Here is a 22432-nt window from a genome sequence, read left to right as displayed (position 1 = left end):
GTTCAATCTAACCCTGGAATGTAATGAAATTTCAAAGATCTGGAAATCAGCATTTGTCCTACCACTTTTTAAAAGGGGGAGATCCAACTCTTAAATAATTATAGGTCAACCTCAAAGCTGTCACCCCTGGTGAAAATACTTGAAACCCTTGTGAGTGAACAGCTAAACTTGTTTTTATATAGTCACTCTATTTTATTAATGTACCAATCGGGCTTCAGGAAGAAGCATAGCACAATTACATCAGCCATGAATGTTTTAAATGATATCACTGAAGCCCTTGACAAAAAACAGCACCGTCTCACTTTTTATTGATCTCTCTAAGGCTTTTGATACATACAGTTGATGATGCTATACTGAGGCAGAGATTGTCGAGTGTAGGTCTTTCAGAGCATGCAGTTGCATGGTTTGCTAACTATCTGTCTGATAGAACTCAGTGCATTCAATTTGATGGGCTCATGTCTGTTAAATTGTCTGTCTGTAATGGTGTGCCCAGGGCTTTGTACTTGGTCCCCTCTTATTCACTATTTATATAAATAATTTAGACAAAAATGTGCAAAATGCGCAACTTCACTTATATGCTGATGATACTGTTATTTATTGTTGTGCCTCGTCTCTCACAAAAGCTTTCCAGAACTTGCATACTGCTTTTTATACTGTTAAACATACCTTGTGTCAATTGAAGCTTATCCTCCAATACTGACAAAACTAAACTAATGGTGTTTTCTAAAGCAATAAATGGATCTCTGAACCTTTCACCTATTACTACCTGTCAGGGCAATGAGACTGACTGTAACCTCATAAGTATCTTGGAATTTTAATTGATGAGGGCCTGTTTTAAATTGCATATTCAACAACTTACAAAACATTTTAAGCTGAAGTTGGGATTTTATTTTAGGAATAAGGCCTGTTTTTCTTTTGAAGCCAGAAGGAGGCTAGTATCAGCTACATTTATGCCTTCACTAGACTATGGGGATATTTTATATATGAATGTCACGCCCTGACCTTAGAGAGCTTTTTATGTCTCTATTTTGGGTTTGGTCAGGGTGTGATTTGGGTGGGAATTCTATGTTCTATTTTCTATGTTTTGTATTTCTTTGTTTTGGCCGGGTATGGTTCTCAATCAGGAACAGCTGTCTATCGTTGTCTCTGATTGGGAACCATACTTAGGTAGCCCTTTCCCTCCTTTCTGTGTAGGAAGTTGTCTTTGTTTGTGGCACTATAGCCTTAAGCTTCACGGTCGTTTTGTATTGTTTATTGTTTTTGTCGGCGTCATCCTAAATAAAAGGAATATGTACGCTCACCACGCTTCGCTTTGGTCTAGTTCTTTCAACGGCCGTGACAGAACTTCCCACCACCAAAGGACCAAGCAGCGTGGTGAAAGGGACTCCTGGACGGTAAGGGACCCTGGAGGCAGGCTGTGGAGTATCGCCGTCCAAGGGAGGAACTGGAGGCAGCGAAGCAGAGCGGCGGCGATATGAGGAGGCAAGTCAGCGAAGCAGGCACGAGAGGCAGCCCCCAAAACATTTTTTTGGGGGGGCACACGGGGAGATTGGCGGAGTCAGGTTATAGACCTGAGCCAACTCCCCGTGCTTACCGTGGGGAGCATGTGACTGGTCGGGCACCGTGTTATGGGGTGATGCGCACGGTGTCTCGAGTGAGCATTCACAGGCCGGTGTGCTCTGTGCCAGCGTCCCGCATGTGCCGGGTGGAAGTTGGCATCCAGCCAGAATGGGTTGTGCCAGCTCTGCGCTCGAGACCTCCAGTGCGCCTCCACGGCCCAGTGTATCCGGTGCCAGCGCCAAGAACCAAGCCTCCAGTATGTCTCCCCAGCCTGGTGAGCCCTGTGGCAGCTCCACGTACCAGACTGGCAACACGTCTCCTCACTCCAGTGATGATCCATGGCAAGAAGCCTCCAGTGATGATCCATGGCAAGAAGCCTCCAGTGATGATCCATGGCACGAAGCCTCCAGCGACGGCCTCCAGTCCGGGGCCTCCAGCGACGGTCTCCAGTCCGGGGCCTCCAGCGACGGTCTCCAGTCCGGGGCCTCCAGCGACGGCCTCCAGTCCGGGGCCTCCAGCGACGGTCTCCAGTCCGGGGCCTCCAGCGACGGTCTCCAGTCCGGGGCCTCCAGCGACGGTCTCCAGTCCGGGGCCTCCAGCGACGGTCTCCAGTCCGGGGCCTCCAGCGACGGTCTCCAGTCCGGGGCCTCCAGCGACAGTCTCCAGTCCGGGGCCTCCAGCGACGGTCTCCAGTCCGGGGCCCCCAGCGACGGTCTCCAGTCCGGGGCCCCCAGCGACGGTCTCCAGTCCGGGGCCCGCAACGAGGGTGCCCAGTCCGGGGCCCGCAACGAGGGTGCCCAGTCCGGGGCCCGCTACGATGGTTCCCAGTTCAGGGTCAACGACGGGGTCCCCGCACCAGAGGCACCACCAAAGCGGGGCGAGCCAGAGGTGGAGCGGGGTCTATGTCCCGCACCAGAGCCGCCACCGCGGATAGATGCCCACCCAGACCCTCCCCTATAGGTTCAGGTTTTGCGGCCGGAGTCCGCACCTTTGGGGGGGGGGGGGGGGGGGGTACTGTCGGAGGACGGAGGACGGGTTCTGCTGTGGCTGGGTCCACGTTGCGCACAGTGCCTCTCATGCGTGCCATCTCTTCAGAAGGTTCATATGGTAAAGCTGGAGGGGTTTTCTCCGCTCTAGTTGGCTGACCTATTAATTGACGTCACCCACCCACTCGACAATGTCATTTTTTGCTCTCTGTTATGGGGATCAGCAACAAGACCTTCTCACCCGGGTGGAACTCTCGTGGTTGGGCCCCACGGTTGTAAACGTGCTCCTGGGCGCGTTGTACCTGGGTCATGTGTTCCCTCAACACTGGCCAAATCGCCATCATCCTCTCCCTCATCACTTCCACGTGTTCCACCACGCTGCGAAGGAGGGTTGTTTGGTCCTCCCACACCTCCTTGGCTAGGTCCAGCAGTACGCGGGGCCGACTCCCAAACAGGCGCTAAAAGGGGGAAAACCCACGCTTGGGCTACTTTGTGCACCGAGAACATCAGGTGGGGCAGCAGCTGGTCCCAGTTCCTCCAGTCTCTCTCGATGACCTTCTTCAGCATCTGCTTTAGGGTCTTATTGAAGCATTCGACTAGCCTGTCCATTTGAGGATGGTTCACGCTAGATTGCAGACATCTTTCATTACACGAGACATGAATGCGGTTCCCTGGTTCGTCAGGATTTCCCACAGGGTACCCACCCATCTCTCTGTTGTGTGTTTCTCCTTTTCTCTCTCAAGGCAATGACGACTCTCCTCGGACTGCTGCTCTGACAACTACCCATCCTTCCCCCCTCCAACCCCAGCAGGGGATGACGACTACCCTCCGACGGGACCTGGAATGGGCGGTGACTTCTTCTCCAACTCCACCATGGTGTTTGATCCCACCCAGAGGGGAGAGGAGCCAGATATGGCCTACTGTCAAATGCTGCTGGAGGCCCACTTGCCCCTGCCCGCCGACCAGGTGCCCTGGTACTGTATCTGCTCCCGCTGGAAGGGCACCATCGGCCGCAAGGGAGACCGTGGAAACGGGTCTGCCAGATATGTACTCAACACTAACACCTGTACCTGTATAGCACTGATGTATCACAACTACTGTAGATTTTCTGTAGCCTTCACAATATGCAGCACATTAGAGATTAAATTATAATGACAGAGTAAAGATTGATGATTAATATTAATTCATTAAAGCATTAAACCCTTCTCTCTCCACTCTCAGGCAGCCCTGGAACCCACAGCAGGAGAGGTCTCACAGGGTGGAGAGATCTTCCAGGATTTGTGGGCAGGCAGGGAATCAAGGGTAAGAACCTCCATAACTATGACTTCACAATAGCACCCTGTAATGGAACAAGCACTACACTGACACTGTTAAAAGAAAAACGACCACATTCAAGAACTCTGTGATACAATAATGACTTACCTTGAAAACCATAGAATTTGGAATTAGAAAACGTAACTTAATAGAATCTCTATGTTGAAAAGCCTGAAACTGTAATAATGAACTGATTGATTATGAGTCAATGGCCAGTGCTGATCTTGAACTGGAATAGGTGCCGGTACTCATTTTGAGGAGCGGGTCTTATGGAGGATCTGACCATCGGAGAAGCAGATGTGGTGCACTGATTAAGTGCTCCAGGCCTGTTTGTCAGACTCTTTCTTTCTCTCTGGCTTCACCATCGATGCCCCCTCCCCTGAAGCTACACTGCCTTTCCAATCCAAACTGCCTCAACTCCCAGGCTGTCATCCGAAGCCAAATAGAGACATTCAAATTCCAGCTCTATTTAAATTTGTTTGTTTGTTTGGCTATTTATGCGCTTTGAGATTATTTTCTGTAATGAAAAGCGCTATACAAGTAAAATCTATTACTATTATATTTACGTGAAGTAAACTCTGCAATACTTTTAAGCTAATATTCTATAAGAGGTGCAAGAACTTAAGCAGTAGAACATTTGAGGTGCCAGTACTCTGCGCAGGTAGCCTAGCGGTTAGAGCATTGGGCCAGTAACCGAAAGCCGCACCGACAAAGTGTCAAATCTGTTGATGTGCCCTTGAGCAAGGAACTTAAACCAAATTTGCTCCAGGGACACCGTAGTATTATGGCTGACCCTGTAAAACAACACATTTCACGGCACCTATCCGGTGTATGTGACAATAAAAAAATAATTCTTAGTTCCATGAGCTCCTTCCCAAGTCAAGCACTGACAATGGCCTAAATCAACAATTATGACACAACAATAACTATATGCTAAAGAAGCATGATGTTAACTGGTCCCATCTTTCCCTACTAAATTGATTTGACAGTTTTATTGAGATCAAAATTATTAATGTAGACAACAATAATGACAAAAGCATTCATTCAGATACATGTACCAATGTCTCATCTCTGTTGTTCTCGGTGTCCCACCCTCAGGTGGGAGATGAAGGTTTGGAGGATGACAAAGAACTTTTGGGATTCACAGGATCAAAGGTTAAATTGCAATTATAGCTGGATTATACTATGAAATGCTAATTGGATAGTCCATGCTCAAAACGAGTTCTAACATTATAAGAATTTGCAGAACTTTTCAGCTACTGTATTGGACTCCTGTTGACATCTAATGGTTCATGTTTCAGGTGACAAGGGGGGACCATGGTCTTGATGGCCCAGGAGAGATGGGGCCTAAGGGTAACGAGTGTCAGTGTCTCACTACATGTGACTCTGCGCAGGGACCCCCTGGTGAAGCTGGCCTGACTGGACCTGGAGAAACCAGAGGGCATGCCCGGGGTTGCAGGGCAACTTGGGGTTAAGGGACCCAAGGGAGATGCTGGTGGTGAGAAGGGAGAGCATGGAGCTGAGAGCGTGTGTAACTACACTGATGGAACCGATGGGCAGCAGGGACCCCAGGGAGAGAAGGGAGAACAGGGTGAGGTGGGTCCCCGGGGAGAGCAGGACATAGCTGGGGAGAAGGGAGACCAAGGAGAGATGGGTATAATGGGAATCCTAGGGCCTTGCTCCCCAACCATCTGCTCCGCTTTCTCTGCAGAGCTTAACACCATCTTCCCATCACCCAACATTCCTGTGGTCTTCTCCCTGGTGAAGGACACAATCACCAACGGCATGTACGCCAGCAATGAGGCCAGCAGCACCTTCTCTGGCTACCTGGGGCTACCTAGGGTCGAGAGTTTGTCGTGCTAGTCGAGAAAGACTACACCTGGGGCGACACGGAGGGCCCTACCCCTACCCCATAGATTACCATCCCTGCCAAACCCTTATGAAAAAGTGCCAATAGCCATCTGAAAAAGCACCTAGCTACTCGATCTACATATTTGCCTACCCTCTTATTACTTTGGCCTCTCCAGCATAACACAAACAGTTAATGTTGGAACTGTATTTCAACTAAGCTCTCTGCCCTCTCCCTCAGACTTTTAGTTCTGTGCTTAGTGTTGTTCGTTGCTGCGTTTTTGTTCTGTGTGTTGGCAGAATCAGCTATTCTGGAAAGTTTTTTTGTTTTTATCAACATGTGCAATTGAAACATTGCTAGAAACCCACATGAAAAGAGGCCTCAATCTGCCTCCTGGGATAACCGTTGGTGCATGGTTGTTTTAAGCTAACATCATTAAATATTATATCAGTTTGCATGTGGGTTTGTATGCGACTGGATTTGTATTCTTCTTACAGTTATTATTTTCTTTGGTATCTGAACATGTCTTACAAAAGGGTAGTCACTAAAAAATCCTCCACACAAAGTAGTGCTCCTGTCAGTGTAAACTGATCATGGCGGTCACTGGGATACACCTTGTTTACATCAGAGACACAGTTCAAAGAGGCTCCCTCTCAATCTGAGAGATCTGCTGAAGAACCACTGATGTAGCTGTAGAAAGAGAAAGTAGCACAGTTGTGTCTGTCTTTCAGTGCGGTGGAAGGATACGTGAGCAGGCACAGCCGTGTAGCTACAGTAATGTTAGACAGAAAGGAAGAGGTCAGGTGTACTCAGCCTAAGTAGTAACTAAGTGGAAGTGCTGTTCTGTCGACGGACAGCAACAGAACAGCTTCTGTATGAAAGATGAAGGAGAGAAAAGGACTGATAAAAGAAGAGGGGATGAGTGAGTGTGTTCTGTAGGAGCCAGGGTGCTTATTGTAGTGTCACTTTCTTGAAGCGTCAGAAAGCAAACCCTTTCTCCCATATCACAGGCACCCACTGGGTTTCCATCACATTTATTAAAATGTTTTTGGATGTCTGTATATGCTTGTTCTCTAAGAAAATCGCAAATAAAATGTAAAAGAAAAAGTCAAGTCTATAGTGATTCAGTACAGATGTATTCTGTATAACGTACAGTACAACAGTGAACATTACTATAAAGCATAGGCCTTGGGTCTGGATTTGTCTACCGGTGTACTGAATGGCAATACAATGACATCTACAGTAATCTTATCTATTGATTTGCCTTTATCTTACCAGGTAAGTAATTTAGAACACATCTCTTTAACAATAACAACCTGACCAATGTGGAACAATGAGTCATGCAGCAAAGCAGACAAGTGACAACGTTACATAAGCAGACAATTCTTAAAAGCTCTCTACATCTCACATTTTTGGTTCTTCATGACCCTCAGCATTTCAAGCTGTGACGGCCTAATGTACAACATCAGCTGGACTTGGCCATGACGGGACAGTGTGGCTGACCCATGCAAGAGCTCTGCTTCCTTGGACAGCCTGCTCATGCCTCGGTGGGTGACTCATCATCATCAGGGATGACCCCTTTCAGGTAGACCCTCTTGAACTCCTCGAACACCATGTCATCGGACTCACTGCCAGCACAGCCATAGTGTTGAGTTAACGATTTGAAGAGGTGGAGTAAGACAGAGACAGAGAGAGAGAGAGAGAGAGAGAGAGAGAGAGAGAGAGAGAGAGAGAGACAAGGAGATATCAGTATCAGTCCAAGAGAAAGTCAGGTCTCTCACCACTCTCAGGTCTTACTGACATGCATGCGCACACACACACGCACACGCCCATAAACAGTGATGAGGACACAGTTTCGGAAAATTACAAATGGGACAAGGGAGGTTATAAAACTGGGCAGCGAAGCATTCAGTGACAGACACTATATCGTTTCAATTTAGCCAAGTCCTATTGGACTATGGGAAGAGGAGGACGCACAGTGACACTAAATAGAATGCAAAACAAAAGGATCTAACACTGAATAATAGGAGCAGCAGGCAAGCAGGAGGAATCACACCACAGAAATATAATCCATAGAACAGACATCCACAGTCAAGTCAAAAATCCGTGATCGGCGGACTGGTGGCAATATTGAGTGTACCCATGCTAGGAAGTAAAACCTTGACGTTCAGCATTACATTCTATGTCTTTCTATTTCTATGGATCACACACACACAAAAACAGGGCGTGGCATGAAATGACATCACAACAAAACAACGTAAATAGAGCGGCTTACCCCTCCTTAGCTGTATAATGCAAACAGATCCAGGTACGGAAAAGGAATGGAAAGACAGTGGTCATCATAAAGGGATAACATAAGAGAATGTCATCAGAAGAGATTGTGTCCTCTCTATACAGGCCTAAATGTAATCTGGATAGAGGCGTATTAGGTATGTGTGGACATTACAAATGCTAAATGTAAGCTTGTCTACACAGCAGTGGGGTCACTGGGGTAGATTTAGTAATTAGAGGAATCAGCAATAAGACAAGCTGATTAAATACATTGGCCTCTGAACACTGCTTGAAACGGACTGCAAATTGTTCTAATAGAAGCTTGACAGTGATTGAAAGGTGTGCAGTAGACAGTTATTTAAAAGGCCAGAAGATTTTCCAGACTATGTGACCTGTCCAGGGAAAAACTCCCAGTCAGTCATCAAGGGCTCTGAGAGGGAAAGCATGGAGGGTGATGAAGGGAGAGTGAAGGGTGGTGTAGGTGGAGAGCTTTGTGAAAGAGATATTGGACATTGTGGACATAAAGAGACAGGCTGGGGATTAAGAGGCCCTGAACTAACCTGGGTCAGGTTTAGGATGCATGAGCCGGAATGGAACCTCCACTGCAACCTCACTGGAACAAAAAATACATTCACAAAAATGAAAATAGGTATGACAGACAAACTTGATTTTTTTATTACTGACTGAGTGACTGTACTGTAAAAAAATAAAAAATAATACTTCGTAATACTTTGACCAAAAAAGCCTGTGGAACCAGTTACTTAATAATATTTAGTTGAAATCAGACATACCTAGATCCCACCATCCTTTTGAGAATAGATCAGGAAAGAAGGTGATTAAATGAAGATTCAATGAAGTGGTATTATTTCACATATTTAACATAGGGGCTTAGATTATGTAATAGTAGATATGCTATGGCTAGCTATAGAAGATTCACATACTCACCCGGAAGCATTGAGCCTAACCACCACTTTGTAGGACACGAGCATACCCTGCACTTCCTTTAGAACTTCCTCCTTCACACTTCAGGCAGGAGAGAGGTGGAGAGAGGAGAGGGGAGGGGAGGGAGGGGGGGCAGGTCAGAATATTAGAGATCTTCTACTGCCATCTTGTAAACGTAAACCGTTGTGAGATCGTAGAGCAGCAGAGCGTAGTTATGCTCACTCACATGCTCGAGGAAGCCAGACAGGTGTCCTCGTGCTTCAGTTTCCCATCCAGTGCAATACCTCGTCTTTCCTTGTTGGCAGCCAATAGAGGAATGAGGGTGTGCACCTTCTTCAGGGTTGTTCCAGAGGGCACTGTATCTCTGTGGGGAAACATAGGAAGACATTGCCTTATTTGTGATTCCACCATCTTGATGACGCAACTTTCTTTGACCAAAAAACTAAATCACCAGCAATAAAGGTAGCATAAAGAGAAAATCTACACAGAGGTAGAAAGTTATTCAATGGGGAATGTAATTAAATTGTCTGAACAAGAGACTGATTGATTGATTGATACTTACGAGGTCTCTTCTAGGGCAACTGCCCTTACATACTTGTCATTGGAATAAAGTACCACGTTGGTCACCTGCTCCACTGTAGAAGAAGGCAGGCGGAATGAACATATATAGTAGGTCACTTCAAAACACCACACCACCAAACAACAACAACAACAACCTCTCACCTGCCACAGTGATGTCTTTCAGTGATCTGCTGGAGCTGTTGTTGATGTAGACACTGACCTTGATTGGTTCACCATGGTAGTATGTCTGCAGGGAGAGAGAGAAAGAGACAGACCAAGCCACTATTAAATCACAAGCAAGTCTCAAATCACAAGGTCCGTGTCTCATGTCGAGTCCGAAGTATGACGGGTCAAGACTCGAGTCAAGTCCAAGTCGTTTATTCTAAGAGCAAGTCAAGTCGAGCCAGATGTGCCCTTTAGCAAGGCACCAAAATCAACAACAAAAAATTGCTCCAGGGGTGCTGCACTGTGGCTGACCGAGTATTCCAAGCCGGGTTTGAAAGCAAAAGACACATTTTCATAATCTGAAAGGAAAATAGAAGTATTCTTCTTCTTTGCTGGAATTGTGGATGCAGGGACTTATATACCATAAGATCAAAGTTATAGTATCATCAGGGGCGGACTGAAACAATAATTCAGGCCGGGAATTTGACTCCATCCCAGGCCACCCTGTTCACGCAAACCACCAGACCGTTAATTTTGTAGGCTAACCCTATTTGTTGATGTAACGGGTACCAAACTAGTTATAAAATTTGGCCACTATGTTCATCTGGGAAGAAAGTTATCCACATTACAAAATACAAACATTTGGGACTGACCAACAAGTACCCTATCTGAACACTGAGTTTAAGGTATGCTATGGTTATGGGTGCACCCTCAAAAACTCACTAGGAATACACCAATCATATCACATACAAATGTACAAGGCTAGACACACAAAACAATTAGCCTACACTTTTTAAAAAGAGAATGAGATAGTTAGCTCAAATGCTTATCTGTATATTCAAGCATATCAAAAGTATCAAAAAACGTCACACACACACATTCACTGAACTTGAACATAAGCTACAACAATGTAAGTATAATACAAAAGTCGAAAAAGCACTCCTCTACAAAAAATATTAGATTACAATGTTCCCTCACTGGTGTCCATAAAGCCAACAGCACACAAACACATCTATACACCGAGTCAATGAAATTGAACATTGGTTACATAACTGCAAGTATAATATGAAAGTCCAAAAAACATGCCTCTGTATAAAAGCTTTAACTCACAGCAAATGTTCTTTCACCCTTGTCAGCCTGTTAAGTAAGAGTCATAGCATAGCTACTTCAGAGTAACCAGGAAGTAATTACCACTAGTAACAATATAAACTCAAAAAACTTGCCATGATTGTCGGCCATGTTTTAGAAGTTATATGCAGCTTCGTGTCTGTGTCCTGTAGCTAAGCCCACATTTCCCAATAACTTTAACTACGTCAATCACACGTTCCATGACCTGCCTCCTCTTTCTGACCTGGTCTCGTTCAACTGACATTTGCTTATCACTCAGAAGGGTACAGATGTCTGCTTTGCTGGCTCTGAGGGAAAAGGCTTCTGAACTTTCTCTATGGGTCTTGCTTCTCTCATGTTCCTGTACTTTCTGATGGGCATGTTTCCAGGCCTGCATGCCTCCTTTGATAAATGCACTATTACTGGCTGAAGGTTTTGCGAATGCAAGACATACTGAGCAGAACAAGGAGTGAGTTACTTCATTGTATGTCAGCCATTTTCTATTTGTGCCATCTTTGGAGTGGAATACATTGGGAATGACTATTTGAGAGGTTTGTTTTGGGTGGTACTGAAAAAATAAGTCAAAATCCTTGGACTGAGGACGGGCAAAATAATCAAATGGATTTTCAGTGCTTTCACTGTCCCTTTCTATTTTCCCTGTACTGGGCTCTGAACCTCCCTCTCTCTGCACATCTGGTTGCTCTGCAGAATGAGATTAACATTGTAAATAACCTAAACTTAAACTTGTATTAATTGTGCACTCATCGTTTGTATGCCCCCCGATTACAGTCCTACTGATCATCTCATAAATAAAGTACATATTAATCTAAAACCATTGCCTACATGTTTAGGTTTGTGCTCTGAAGTTGTACCTGAAGGTTCCTGCTCTGAACCTTAACATACTCACTATCATTAGTGTATCAGTAGGCTACATTAATACAGCTCTGGAAAAAATTAAGAGTGGTCTCTTAATCTGAGGAACCATGCCAAATATTTTCAGTCTCCTGAGGGGGAAAAGGTTTTGTCGTGCACTCTTCACGACTGTCTTGGTGTGCTTGGACCATGTTAGTTTGTTGGTGATGTGGACACCAAGGAACTTGAAGCTCTCAACCTGCTCCACTGCAGCCCCGTCGATGAGAATGGGGGCATGCTCGGTCCTCTTTTTCCTGTAGAGGTCTCTGACCTCTTCCCGTATAGGCTGCCTGACACTGTTGTGTCATCGGCAAACTTAATGATGGTTTTGGAGTTGTGCCTGGCCGTGCAGTCATGAGTGTATAGGGAGTACAGGAGGGGGCTGAGCACGCACCCTGAGGGGCCCCTGTGTTGAGGATCAGTGTGGCGGATGTGTTGTTCCCTACCCTTACCACCTGGGGGGCGGTCCGTCAGGAAGTCCAGGATCCAGTTGCAGAGGGAGGTGTTTAGTCCCAGGGTCCTTAGCTTAGTGATGAGCTTTTGAGGGCACTATGGTGTTGAACGCTGAACTGTAGTCAATGAATAGCATTCTCACATAAGTGTTCATTTTGTCCAGGTGGGAAAGGGCAGTGTGGAGTGCAATAGAGATTGCATCATCTGTGGATCTGTTGGGGCGGTATGAAAATTGAGGTGGCTCTAGGGTTTCTGGGATAATGGTGTTGATGTGAGCCATGACCAGCATTTCAAAGCACTTCATGGCTACAGTCGTGAGTGCTACGGGTCGGTAGTCATTTAGGCAGGTTACCTTAGTGTTCTTAGGCACAGGCACTATGGTGGTCTGCTTAAAACATGTTGGTATTACAGACTCGGTCAGGGATAGTTTGAAAATGTCGTTGAAGACACTTGCCAGTTGGTCAGTACACGTCCTGGTAATCCGTCTGGCCCTGTGTTCTTGTGAATGTTGACCTGTTTAAAGGTCTTGCTCACATCGGATGTGGAGAGCGTGTTCACACAGTCTTCCGGAACAGCTGGTGCTCTCATGCATGTTTCAGTGACATTTGCCTCGAAGTGAGCATATACGTAGTTTAGCTCATCTGGTAGGCTCGTGTTACTGGGCAGCTCTCAGCTGTGCTTCCCTTTGTAGTCTGTAATGGTTTGCAAGCCCTGCCACATCCGACGAGCGTCAGAGCCGGTGTAGTACGATTCGATCTTAGTCCTGTATTGATGCTTTGCCTGTTTGATGGTTCGTCGGCAGGCATAGCGGGATTTCTTATAAGCTTCCAGGTTAGAGTCCCGCTCCTTGAAAGCGGCAGCTCTAGCCTTTAGCTCAGTTCGGATGTTGCCTGTAATCCATGGCTTCTGGTTGGTGTATGTACGTACGGTCAAGGTGGGTACGACGTCCTCGATGCACTTATTGTTGAAGCCAATGACTGATGTGGTGTATTCCTCAATGCCATCGGAGGAATCCCGGAACATATTCCAGTCTGTGCTAGCAAAAACAGTCCTGAAGCTTAGCATCTGCTTCATCTGACCACTTTTTTTATTGATCTAGTCACTGGTGCTTCCTGCTTTAATTTTTGCTTGTAACCAGGAATCAGGAGGATAGAATTATGGTCAGATTTGCCAAATGGAGGGCGAGGGAGAGCTTTGTATGCGTCTCTGTGTGTGGAGTAAAGGTGGTCCAGAGTTATTTTTCCTCTGGCTGTACATTTAACATGCTGATAGAAATTTGGTAAAACGGATTTAAATTTCACTGCATTAATGTCCCCAGCTACTAGGAGTGCCGCCTCTGGGTGAGCGTTTTCTTGTTTGCTTATGACGGAATACAGCTCATTCAATGCTGTGTTAGTGCCAGCCTCTGACTGTGGTGGTATGTAAACAGCTACAAAAAATACAGATGAAAACTCACTAGGTAGATAGTGTGGTCTACAGCTTATCATGAGATACTCTACCTCAGGCGAGCAATAGCTCGAGACTTCTTTAGATATCGTGTACCAGCAGTTACTTACAAAAATACATAGCCCGACGCCCTTTGTCTTACCAGACGCCGCTGTTCTATCCTGCCGGTTCAGCGTATAACCAGTCAGCCTTATGTTATGTTAATGGTGTCGTCGTTCATCCATGACTCCGTGAAGCATAATATATTACAGTTTTGAATGTCCCAATATTACAGTTTTGAATCGCCTGTTGGTAGTTTAATCTTGCGCCTAGGTCATCTATTTAATTCTCCAAAGATTGCACGTTTGCTAGCAGAATGGAAGGAAGTGGTGGTTTATTCAATCACCTACGAATTCTCAGAAGGCAGCTCGCCCTTTGGCCCCTTTTTCTCCGCCTCCTCTTCACGCAAATCACGGGGTTCTGGGCCTGTTCCCGAGAAAGCAATATATTGTTCGAGTTGGGCTCGTCAGACTCGTTAAAGGAAAAAAAGGATTCTGCCAGTCTGTGGTGAGTAATCGCAGTCCTGATGTCCAGAAGTTATTTTCGGTCATAAGAGACGGTAGCAGCAACATTATGTACAAAATAAGTTACAAAAAACGCAAATAAACGAACAAAAAAACACTAAATCCATCGGATGTTGTGATCACAATATAGTAACCATATCTAGTAAAACCAAAGTTACAAAGGCTGGGCCTAATATAGTGTATAAGAGGTCATACAAAAAGTTTTGTAGTGATTCCTATGTCGGGGACTGCTGTTGCGTGTAGACAACACTACAATAAACATACAAGGTCATACAAGGTCCAATTTTAAGTGGAAGATCCATCGGGCTTCACACTGAAGGCGCTCATCCATATTGCAGCATCTACGGCTTGAGAAAACACGGTCAATGGCACAGAATTTAAGATCAGTCACAGCATGATTAGCCTCATGAAAATGTCTGGCCACTGGTGATTTTAGGTCATTTCTTCAGATGGCACTGCAATGCTTGTTGATGCGTAAAAGCCAATATATGCTTGATCTGATAAATATGTGGTCGGAGGCTTCGTATGGAGGGTGTAACGTAATAGCGGAGCATCCGGATTCAAACATCGCCCATATCAAGAACTGTACATCTCTCAAATGTTGTAATAATGCCGAGGGCTCTGTATAGCTCTACATTGACATGATTGGTTGGCGGGGGGTCCTGTATAAACACAAACTCACTTCCTTGACAACTTTCTTCACAACAGCTCTGCGCTTCACCACAAAGCGCAAGAAGTTTGAATGCCCTGACTTCTGCAGAGGCCATATCACCATAAATGTTGAACGGCCAATGCAGACGTTGGATTGACCATGCAATGCCTTTTAACTTCTTGCCACTAGGGGGGTGCTATTTCGACATAGCACAAATGTGTATCCAATGTAAACGGTCTCCTACTCAATTCTTGCTCGTACAATATGCATATTATTCTTACTATTGGATAGAAAACACTCTCTAGTTTCTAAAACCGTTGGAATTATGTCTGTAAGTGAAACAGAACTCGACTTAGAGCACTTTTCCTATGTCTGTGTGAGAATGGGAAATTTTATCATCTGCTTTGAGACCTGTCTTTAACTTTGCCTGTCTTCTATTGGTTGAGATGCACTTCATACGCCTTCCCCTGGCTGTTAGCGAATAGGGAGAGTTGAAATGACGTTTTTACGTATTTCCCAAAGTTTTTAAATTGATTGGAACCGAGGTGTCCGACCTTTTGGGACTTCGCGCTGACGCAAAGAGGGTCTTGGCATGTCTTTTTAGAACGTCTGGTTTTAGCTCCTAGAAGTATCCGGCTCTGTTTTTATTCGCTATAGGCTTTAAAGACATCATAATCTTGTTATTTTGAACCGAATTATACCAGTTTAGGTCAGTATATTGCGATTTTCAGGTATTTATTTCCATGGCGCTGTAGAAACGTGGGTGTCTCTCTCTCGAATGCCATTCTGTACTGCTAATTGCAACGTCGAGGGAAACATTCTCCAACCCAGCAACGATTCTTTTGGCCAACGGACACCTTTCACAAGATTCTGATGGGAGTTCAACTAATAGTAGGTACTATTTATGCTGATAAAACGTTGTTCTGTTGAAAAAGAAAAATGTATTAGACGCCATTATTTTCCATGTAGCGTTGCGCTATCGCACCCTGTATTGTACCCAGTATTGCGCAGTAAGATTAATTTTAAAAATGTAATTCAGCGATTGCATTAAGAACTAATTTCTCTTTCAATTGCTGTCCAACCTGTATTTTTTTAGTCAAGTTTATGAATAGTTTGATAAGATTAGGTGCCTTTCCAAAATGGCGCCGGACAGATTGCTTGATTTTTTGCCCACTAAACACGTTGTGTAACCACGAATTGTGCGGCTAAATATGCACATTTTCGAACAAACTATATGCATTGTGTAATATGATGTTACAGGACTGTCATCTGAAGAATTCTGAGAAGGTTAGTGAAAAAATTTATAGCGTTTGGTGGTTTATAACGTTATTGCTATTTTTGGCTTGAATCAATGCTACTGTGTGACTGACTTGTAGTAAGCTAAGATAACGCTATATTGTGTTTTCGCTGTAAAACACTTAGAAAATCTGACATATTGGCTATATTCACATGATCTGTGTCTTTCATCTGCTGTACGCTGTGTATTTTTAAGAAATGTTTTATGATGAGTAATTAGCTAATACACGATGGTCTCTGTAGTTATTCTAGTCATTTTAGTGATAGTTGTAATGGGGGCTGCAATTGTAAACTATGATTTATACCTGAAATATGCACATTTTTCTAACAAAACCTATGCTATACAATAAATATGTTATCAGACTGTCATCTGATGAGAATTGTTTCTTGGTTAGTGGCTATTTATATCTTTATTTGGTCGAATTTGTGATAGCTACTGATGCAGTAAAAAAAATGGTGGAGTAAAAAAAGTGGTGTCTTTTGCTAACGTGGTTAGCTAATAGATTTACATATTGTGTCTTCCCTGTAAAACATTTAAAAAATCAGAGATGATGGCTTGAATCACAAGATCTGTATCTTTCATTTGGTGTCTTGGACTTGTGATTTCATGAACATTTTATTTTATGATATCCCTGTAACTTTAGGCTAGGCTATGCTAGTCAGCTTTTGTGATGGGGGGGATCCCGGATCCGGGTTTGTGACTCGTGAAAGGGTAAAAACTATGGGACAAAAACCTCTCGTCCTACAATTTGCGCTGCACCCTATCCTATAGCTGTACAGCAATGTGTTCTCTAGCTCACCCAACCTGTGTTGATTGACGTTTTGCTGGTCCAATCAGAGTGGCGAGTGTGCGTTTCACTAGCCAATGTGTTGCATTTTTTTTGTAAGGGAGACGTTGCGGCAACAATCTCTGGCTGCATGCAGAGTAATCCACATAAACGCTGTGCCACAAAATGAGTGACAAAACATGGCAAAACCTGGCCAGATTACATTTTAAGTCAGTCTCAAGTCAAAGTCGTCTCTCAAGTTATTTTATTTTCTATCATGTTGAGTCTCAAGTCAAATTTGTGACTCGAGTCAGACTCGAATCCAAGTCATGTGACTCGAGTCCACAACTCTGGAAAGAGAGAGTGAGAGTGAGAGTGGCAGACAGACAGACACGACAGTTTCATTAGAGGTTTTGGTTTCATTTTCAGAGTTTCATTCCAAAACACTATATATCCATTTTCAGACATTTTGGTAAATTAGCTTCTATTGTTTTAAAGAACTTATGAAAGAGACTGGTGTTTTTTACCACCTTATCATGGCATGGGGGTTGCTCAATGGCATACATGTATTTGTTTGAAATCTATCACAGAGAGACAAATAAATCAGTCAAATATGATAAATAACTTTAAAAAATTATGAAGTAGGTGTGTCCAACTCATCCCAAACGGGTTGAGGTCGGGTGATTGTGGAGGCCAGGTCATCTGATGCAGCACTCCATCACTCTCCTGCTTGGTCAAATAGCCCTCTACACAGCCTGGAGGTGTGTGTTGGGTCATTGCCATGTGGAAAAAATAAATGATAGTACCAGTAGGCGCAAACCAGATGGGATTGCGTATCGCTGCAGAATGCAGTGGTAGCAATGCTGATAAGTGTGCCTGCAAAGCACCATAACACCTCCTCATCCATGCTTCAAGGTGGGAACCACACATGCGGAGATCATCCGTTCACCTACTCTGCATCTCACGAAGACACGGCAGTTGGAACCAAAAACTCACACAAAATGGACAGATTTTCACCGGTCTAATGTCCATCGCTCGTGTTTCATGGCCCAAGCAAGTCTCTTCTTATTATTGGTGTCCTTTAGTAGTGGTTTCTTTGCAGCAATTCGACCATGAAGGCCTGATTCACACAGTCTCCTCTGAACAGTTGATGTTGAGATGTGTCTGTTACTTGAACTTTGTGAATTATCTGAGGTATCTGAGGTGCAGTTAACTCTAACTCTAATGAACTTAATTATCCTCTGCAGCAGAGGTAACCACCCCTACCTCGTCACAAGACAACTGATTGGCTCAAACGCATTAAGAAGGAAAGAAATTCCACAAATGAACTTTTAACAAGGCACACCTGTTAATTGAAATGCATTCCAGGTGACTGGAGAAAAAAAAAAAAATCCCTGTCTTAGGTCACCACTTTATTTTAAGAATGTGAAATGTCAGAATAATAGTAGAGAGAATGATTTATTTCAGCTTATTTCTTTCATCACATTCCCAGTGCGTCAGAAGTTTACATACACTCAATTCGTATTTGGTAGCATTGCCTTTAAATTGTTTAACTTGGGTCAAACGTTTCGGGTAGCCTTCCACAAGCTTCGCACAATAAGTTGGGTGAATTTTAGCCCATTCCTCCTGACAGAGCTGGTGTAACTGAGTCAGGTTTGTAGGCCTCCTTGCTCGCACATGCTTTATCAGTTCTGCCCACACATTTTCTATAGGATTGAGCTCAGGGCTTTGTGATGGCCAATCAATACCTTGACTTTGTTGTCCATTTTGCCACAACTTTGGAAGTATGCTTGGGGTCATTGTCCATGTGGAAGACCCATTTGCGACCAAGCTTTAACTTCCTGACTGATGTCTTGAGATGTTGTTTCAATATATCCACATAATTTTCCAGCCTCATGATGCCATCTATTTTGTGACGTGCACCAGTCCCTCCTGCAGCAAAGCACCCGCACAACATGATGCTGCCACTCCCGTGCTTCATGGTTGGGATGGTGTTCTTCGGCTTGCAAGCCTCCCCCTTTTTCTCCCAAATATAACGATGGTCATTATGGCCAAACAGTTCTATTTTTGTTTCATCAGACCAGAGGACATTTCTCCAAAAAGTACAATGTTTGTCGCCATGTGCAGTTGCAAACAGTAGTCTGTTTTTTTATGGCGGTTTTGGAGCAGTGGCTTCTTCCTTGCTGAGCGGCCTTTCAGGTTATGTCGATATAGGACTTGTTTTACTGTGGATATAGATACTTTTGTACCTGTTTCCTCAAGCATCTTCACAAGGTCCTTTGCTGTTGTTCTGGGATTGATTTGCACTTTCGCACCAAAGTACATTCATCTCCTTCCTGAGCAGTATGACAGCTGCGTGATCCCATGGTGTTTATACTTGCGTACTATTGTTTGTACAGATGAACGTGGTACCTTCAGCCATTTGGAAATTGCTCCCAAGGATGAACCAGACTTGTGGAGGTCTACAATTATTTTTCTGAGGACTTGTATGATTTCTTTTGATTTTCCCATTTTCCCAAGCAAAGAGGCACTGAGTTTGAAGGTAGACAGGATCAACAGGTACACCTCCAATTGACTCAAATTATGGCAATTAGCCTATCAGAAGCTTCTAAAGCCATGACGGAATTTTCCAAGCTGTTTAAAGGCACAGTCAACTTAGTGTATGTAAACTTCTGACCCACTGGAATTGTAATACAGTGAATTATAAGTGACATAATCTGTCTGTAAACAATTGTTGGAAAAATTATTTGTGTCATGCACAAAGTAGAAGTCCTAACCGACTTGCCAAAACTATAGTTTGTTTACAAGAAATTTGTGAAGTGGTTGAAAAACGAGTTTTAATGACTCCAACCTAAGTGTATGTAAACTTCAGACTTCAACTGTATATGTATATTTTTTTATGAAACAATACAGTAATATGAGATCTGTGTGTAAAATATTAACATTTTAGTCATTTAGCGGATCCTCTTATCCAGAACAACTTAGCAACAGTTAGTTCATTGATCTTTAGATCACTAGGTGAGACAACCACAGATCACAGTCACATATACAGGATACGAATATTCCATTCCAGCCACATTGGGATTTCAAAATTCAGCGGAGGGCCACAGAGATGTTTTTCAGGACTGATTCGTTCATAAAAAGCAATTTGCGGGCCAGAAAAAGGGCAGTTATTTGAAAACATATTGGTCCATTATAATTTCTACACCCCACCATTTTAATACGCATCTAAAATCTATAAATAAAAAATCTGAGAACAATAATATTTTACACACACACACGAAGGTACATATAACCAAACATTTCTGATGAAAAAACACAAAATGTGAAAGGTTGGTGGATATGGCACTTTGGAACTAAACACTTCATTTTAAATCTGGCCTTTCCAGGCCTGCTGTCACTCCCCTATGTTCAAAGGTTTTCCTCCTACAATTCTAGCCCATGGTGAGGAACTGATGCTGACATTGGTTTCTCTGAAGGACAACGTACCTCTTTCTCCAGGCTGACCTGCATATGCAGGGGTTTGTCCGACATGAGGAACTCACAGGTGATCTCTGAGGACGGGATGGTCTTATTATCCTCTGGAGCGTACTGGATCTTACGGATGGCCAGACGCACAGAGCTCCTGTGGGAGGCAAAGAGCAACAGTCGGTTGCCTGGTGGCTTGGGGAAGAATTGTCATGCATTATAACACTAGATTCTAGTGTCATCTATAAAATAGCCTCCAACACTCTACTCCACAAATTGGATGCAGTCTGCCATCCGTTTTGTCACCAAAGCCCCATATACCACCCACCACTGCGACCTATACGCTCTCGTTGGTTGGCCCTCGCTTCATACTCGTCGCCAAACCCACTGGCTACAGGTTATCTACAAGTCTCTGCTAGGTAAAGCCCCACCTTATCTCAGCTCACTGGTCACCATAGCAGCACCCACTCGTAGCACACGCTCCAGCAGGTATATCTCACTGGTCACCCCCAAAACCAATTCCACCTTTGGTCACCTTTCCTTCCAGTTCTCTGCTGCCAATGACTGGAACAAACTGCAAAAATCTCTGAAGCTGGAGACTCATATCTCCCTCACTAGCTTTAAGGACCAGCTATAGGAGCAGCACACAGATCTCTGCACCTGGTGTGCCACCGCAGTGGCAAACCATGTGTAACAACACCTGCACAGGATCGGTACATCCGAACATAACACCTGCAGGACAGGTACAGGATGGCAACAACAACTGCCCGAGTTACACCAGGAACGCACAATCCCTCCATCAGTGCTCAGACTGAGAGAGGCTGGACTGAGGGCTTGTAGGCCTGTTGTAAGGCAGGTCTTCACCAGACATCACCGGCAACAACGTCGCCTATGGGCACAAACCCACCTTCGCCTGACCAGACAGGACTGGCAAAAAGTGCTCTTCACTGACGAGTCGCGGTTTTGTCTCACCAGGGGTGATGGTCGGATTTGTGTTTATCGTCGAAGGAATGAGCGTTACACCGAGGCCTGTATTCTGGAGAAGAATCGATTTGGAGGTGGAGTAGTCCGTCATTGTCTGGGGCGGTGTCACAGCATCATCGGACTGAGCTTGTTGTCATTGCAGGCAATCTCAACGCTGTACGTTACAGGGAAGACATCCTCCTCCCTCATGTGGTATCCTATCTGCAGGCTCATCCTGACATGACCCTCCAGCATGACAATGCCACCAGCCATACTGCTCGTTCTGTGCGTGATTTTCTGCAAGACAAGAATGTCAGTGTTCTGCCATGGCCAGTGAAGAGCCCGGATCTCAATCCCATTGAGCACGTCTGGGACCTGTGGGATCGGAGGGTGAGGGCTAGGGCCATTCCCACCAGAAATGTCCGGGAACTTGCAGGTGCCTTGGTGGAAGAGTGGATTAACATCTCACAGCAAATACTGGCAAATCTGGTGCAGTCCATGAGGCGGACATGCACTGCAGTACTTAATGCAGCTGGTGGCCACACCAGATACTGACTGTTACTTTTGACCCCCCCCCCCCCCTTTGTTCAGGGACACATTATTCCATTTCTGTTAGTCACATGTCTATGAAACTTGTTCAGTTTATGTCTCAGTTGTTGAATCTTGTTATGTTCATACAAATATTTACACGTGTTAAGTTTGCTGAAAATAAAGACAGTTGACAGTGAGAGGACGTTTCTTTTCTTGCTGAGTTTAGTATATGAATTGGGAAGGTGGAACTGCACTGTACTTCAACAGGCTGTATCACAACCGACCGTGATTGGGAGTCCCATAGGGCGGCGCACAAATGTTCCAGCGTCGTCCAGATTTGGCCGGTGTAGGCGGTCATTGTAAATAAGAATTTGACTTACCTAGTCAAATAAAGGTTAAATAAAAAAATCATAAAAAAACAGTATCCAGAAGTGGACTGTACTTTGGTTGGTGTGTCTAGTTGTTTGTTTGTGACTCTGAACTTACCGCTTTTCGATTTTCTCCTCTTGGTTCTCGGCACAGAAAGCCTTTACTTCGAACTCGACAGCGCAGCGCTGTGAACAGAGAGGTTGAGAATTTAGAATACCATACAGTGCACATGAATTGAGGTAGAAAGGCTGCTGCTG

The 22432-nt window shown here is 44.6% G+C and overlaps 2 protein-coding genes across 5 annotated transcripts in view; one reads left to right on the top strand and one right to left on the bottom strand.

Moving 5' to 3' along the window:
- The first annotated feature begins 3142 nt into the window (after positions 1 to 3142).
- LOC139547537 (complement C1q tumor necrosis factor-related protein 7-like) lies at positions 3143 to 6594 on the top strand. Of its 2 annotated transcripts, XM_071356415.1 has the most exons (3): positions 3143 to 3848; positions 4959 to 5015; positions 5162 to 6594. In XM_071356415.1, exon 3 carries the CDS (start codon positions 5304 to 5306, stop codon positions 5721 to 5723), a length of 420 nt encoding a protein of 139 aa, XP_071212516.1. In that variant the 5' UTR covers positions 3143 to 3848; positions 4959 to 5015; positions 5162 to 5303; the 3' UTR covers positions 5724 to 6594. The 2 variants fall into 2 exon arrangements, with proteins under 2 accessions (XP_071212516.1, XP_071212517.1); XM_071356416.1 differs by lacking the exon at positions 3143 to 3848 and having other exon boundaries at positions 4397 to 5015.
- A 119-nt stretch (positions 6595 to 6713) lies between these two features.
- Positions 6714 to 22432, bottom strand: part of LOC139547536 (S-arrestin-like) — a 51385-nt gene continuing 35666 nt past the window's right edge. For 2 of the 3 annotated variants that reach the window (XM_071356412.1, XM_071356413.1), the window contains 9 exons: positions 22293 to 22360; positions 20334 to 20469; positions 9646 to 9730; positions 9485 to 9557; positions 9149 to 9286; positions 8926 to 9003; positions 8772 to 8786; positions 8541 to 8593; positions 6714 to 7337 (listed from right to left, as the gene is read on the bottom strand). In XM_071356412.1, coding sequence (XP_071212513.1) covers positions 7291 to 7337; positions 8541 to 8593; positions 8772 to 8786; positions 8926 to 9003; positions 9149 to 9286; positions 9485 to 9557; positions 9646 to 9730; positions 20334 to 20469; positions 22293 to 22360 — 693 coding nt within the window. In that variant the 3' untranslated portion in view covers positions 6714 to 7290. Of the gene's footprint in view, positions 7338 to 7984; positions 7995 to 8540; positions 8594 to 8771; positions 8787 to 8925; positions 9004 to 9148; positions 9287 to 9484; positions 9558 to 9645; positions 9731 to 20333; positions 20470 to 22292; positions 22361 to 22432 lie in introns of all 3 variants that reach the window. The other variant, XM_071356414.1, reaches the window with a different exon arrangement.

The sequence above is a fragment of the Salvelinus alpinus genome, chromosome 21, assembly GCF_045679555.1.
Source record: "Salvelinus alpinus chromosome 21, SLU_Salpinus.1, whole genome shotgun sequence".
Classification (NCBI taxonomy): Eukaryota; Metazoa; Chordata; class Actinopteri; order Salmoniformes; family Salmonidae; genus Salvelinus; species Salvelinus alpinus.
The sequence above is the reverse complement of the archived record's forward strand: the minus strand, read 5'-3'. Positions and strand labels throughout refer to the sequence as shown.

Excerpts from the sequence above, each read along its gene's own strand:
- LOC139547537 (XM_071356415.1), top strand. The coding sequence starts at position 5,304 with ATGCCCGGGGTTGCAGGGCAACTTGGGGTTAAGGGACCCAAGGGAGAT.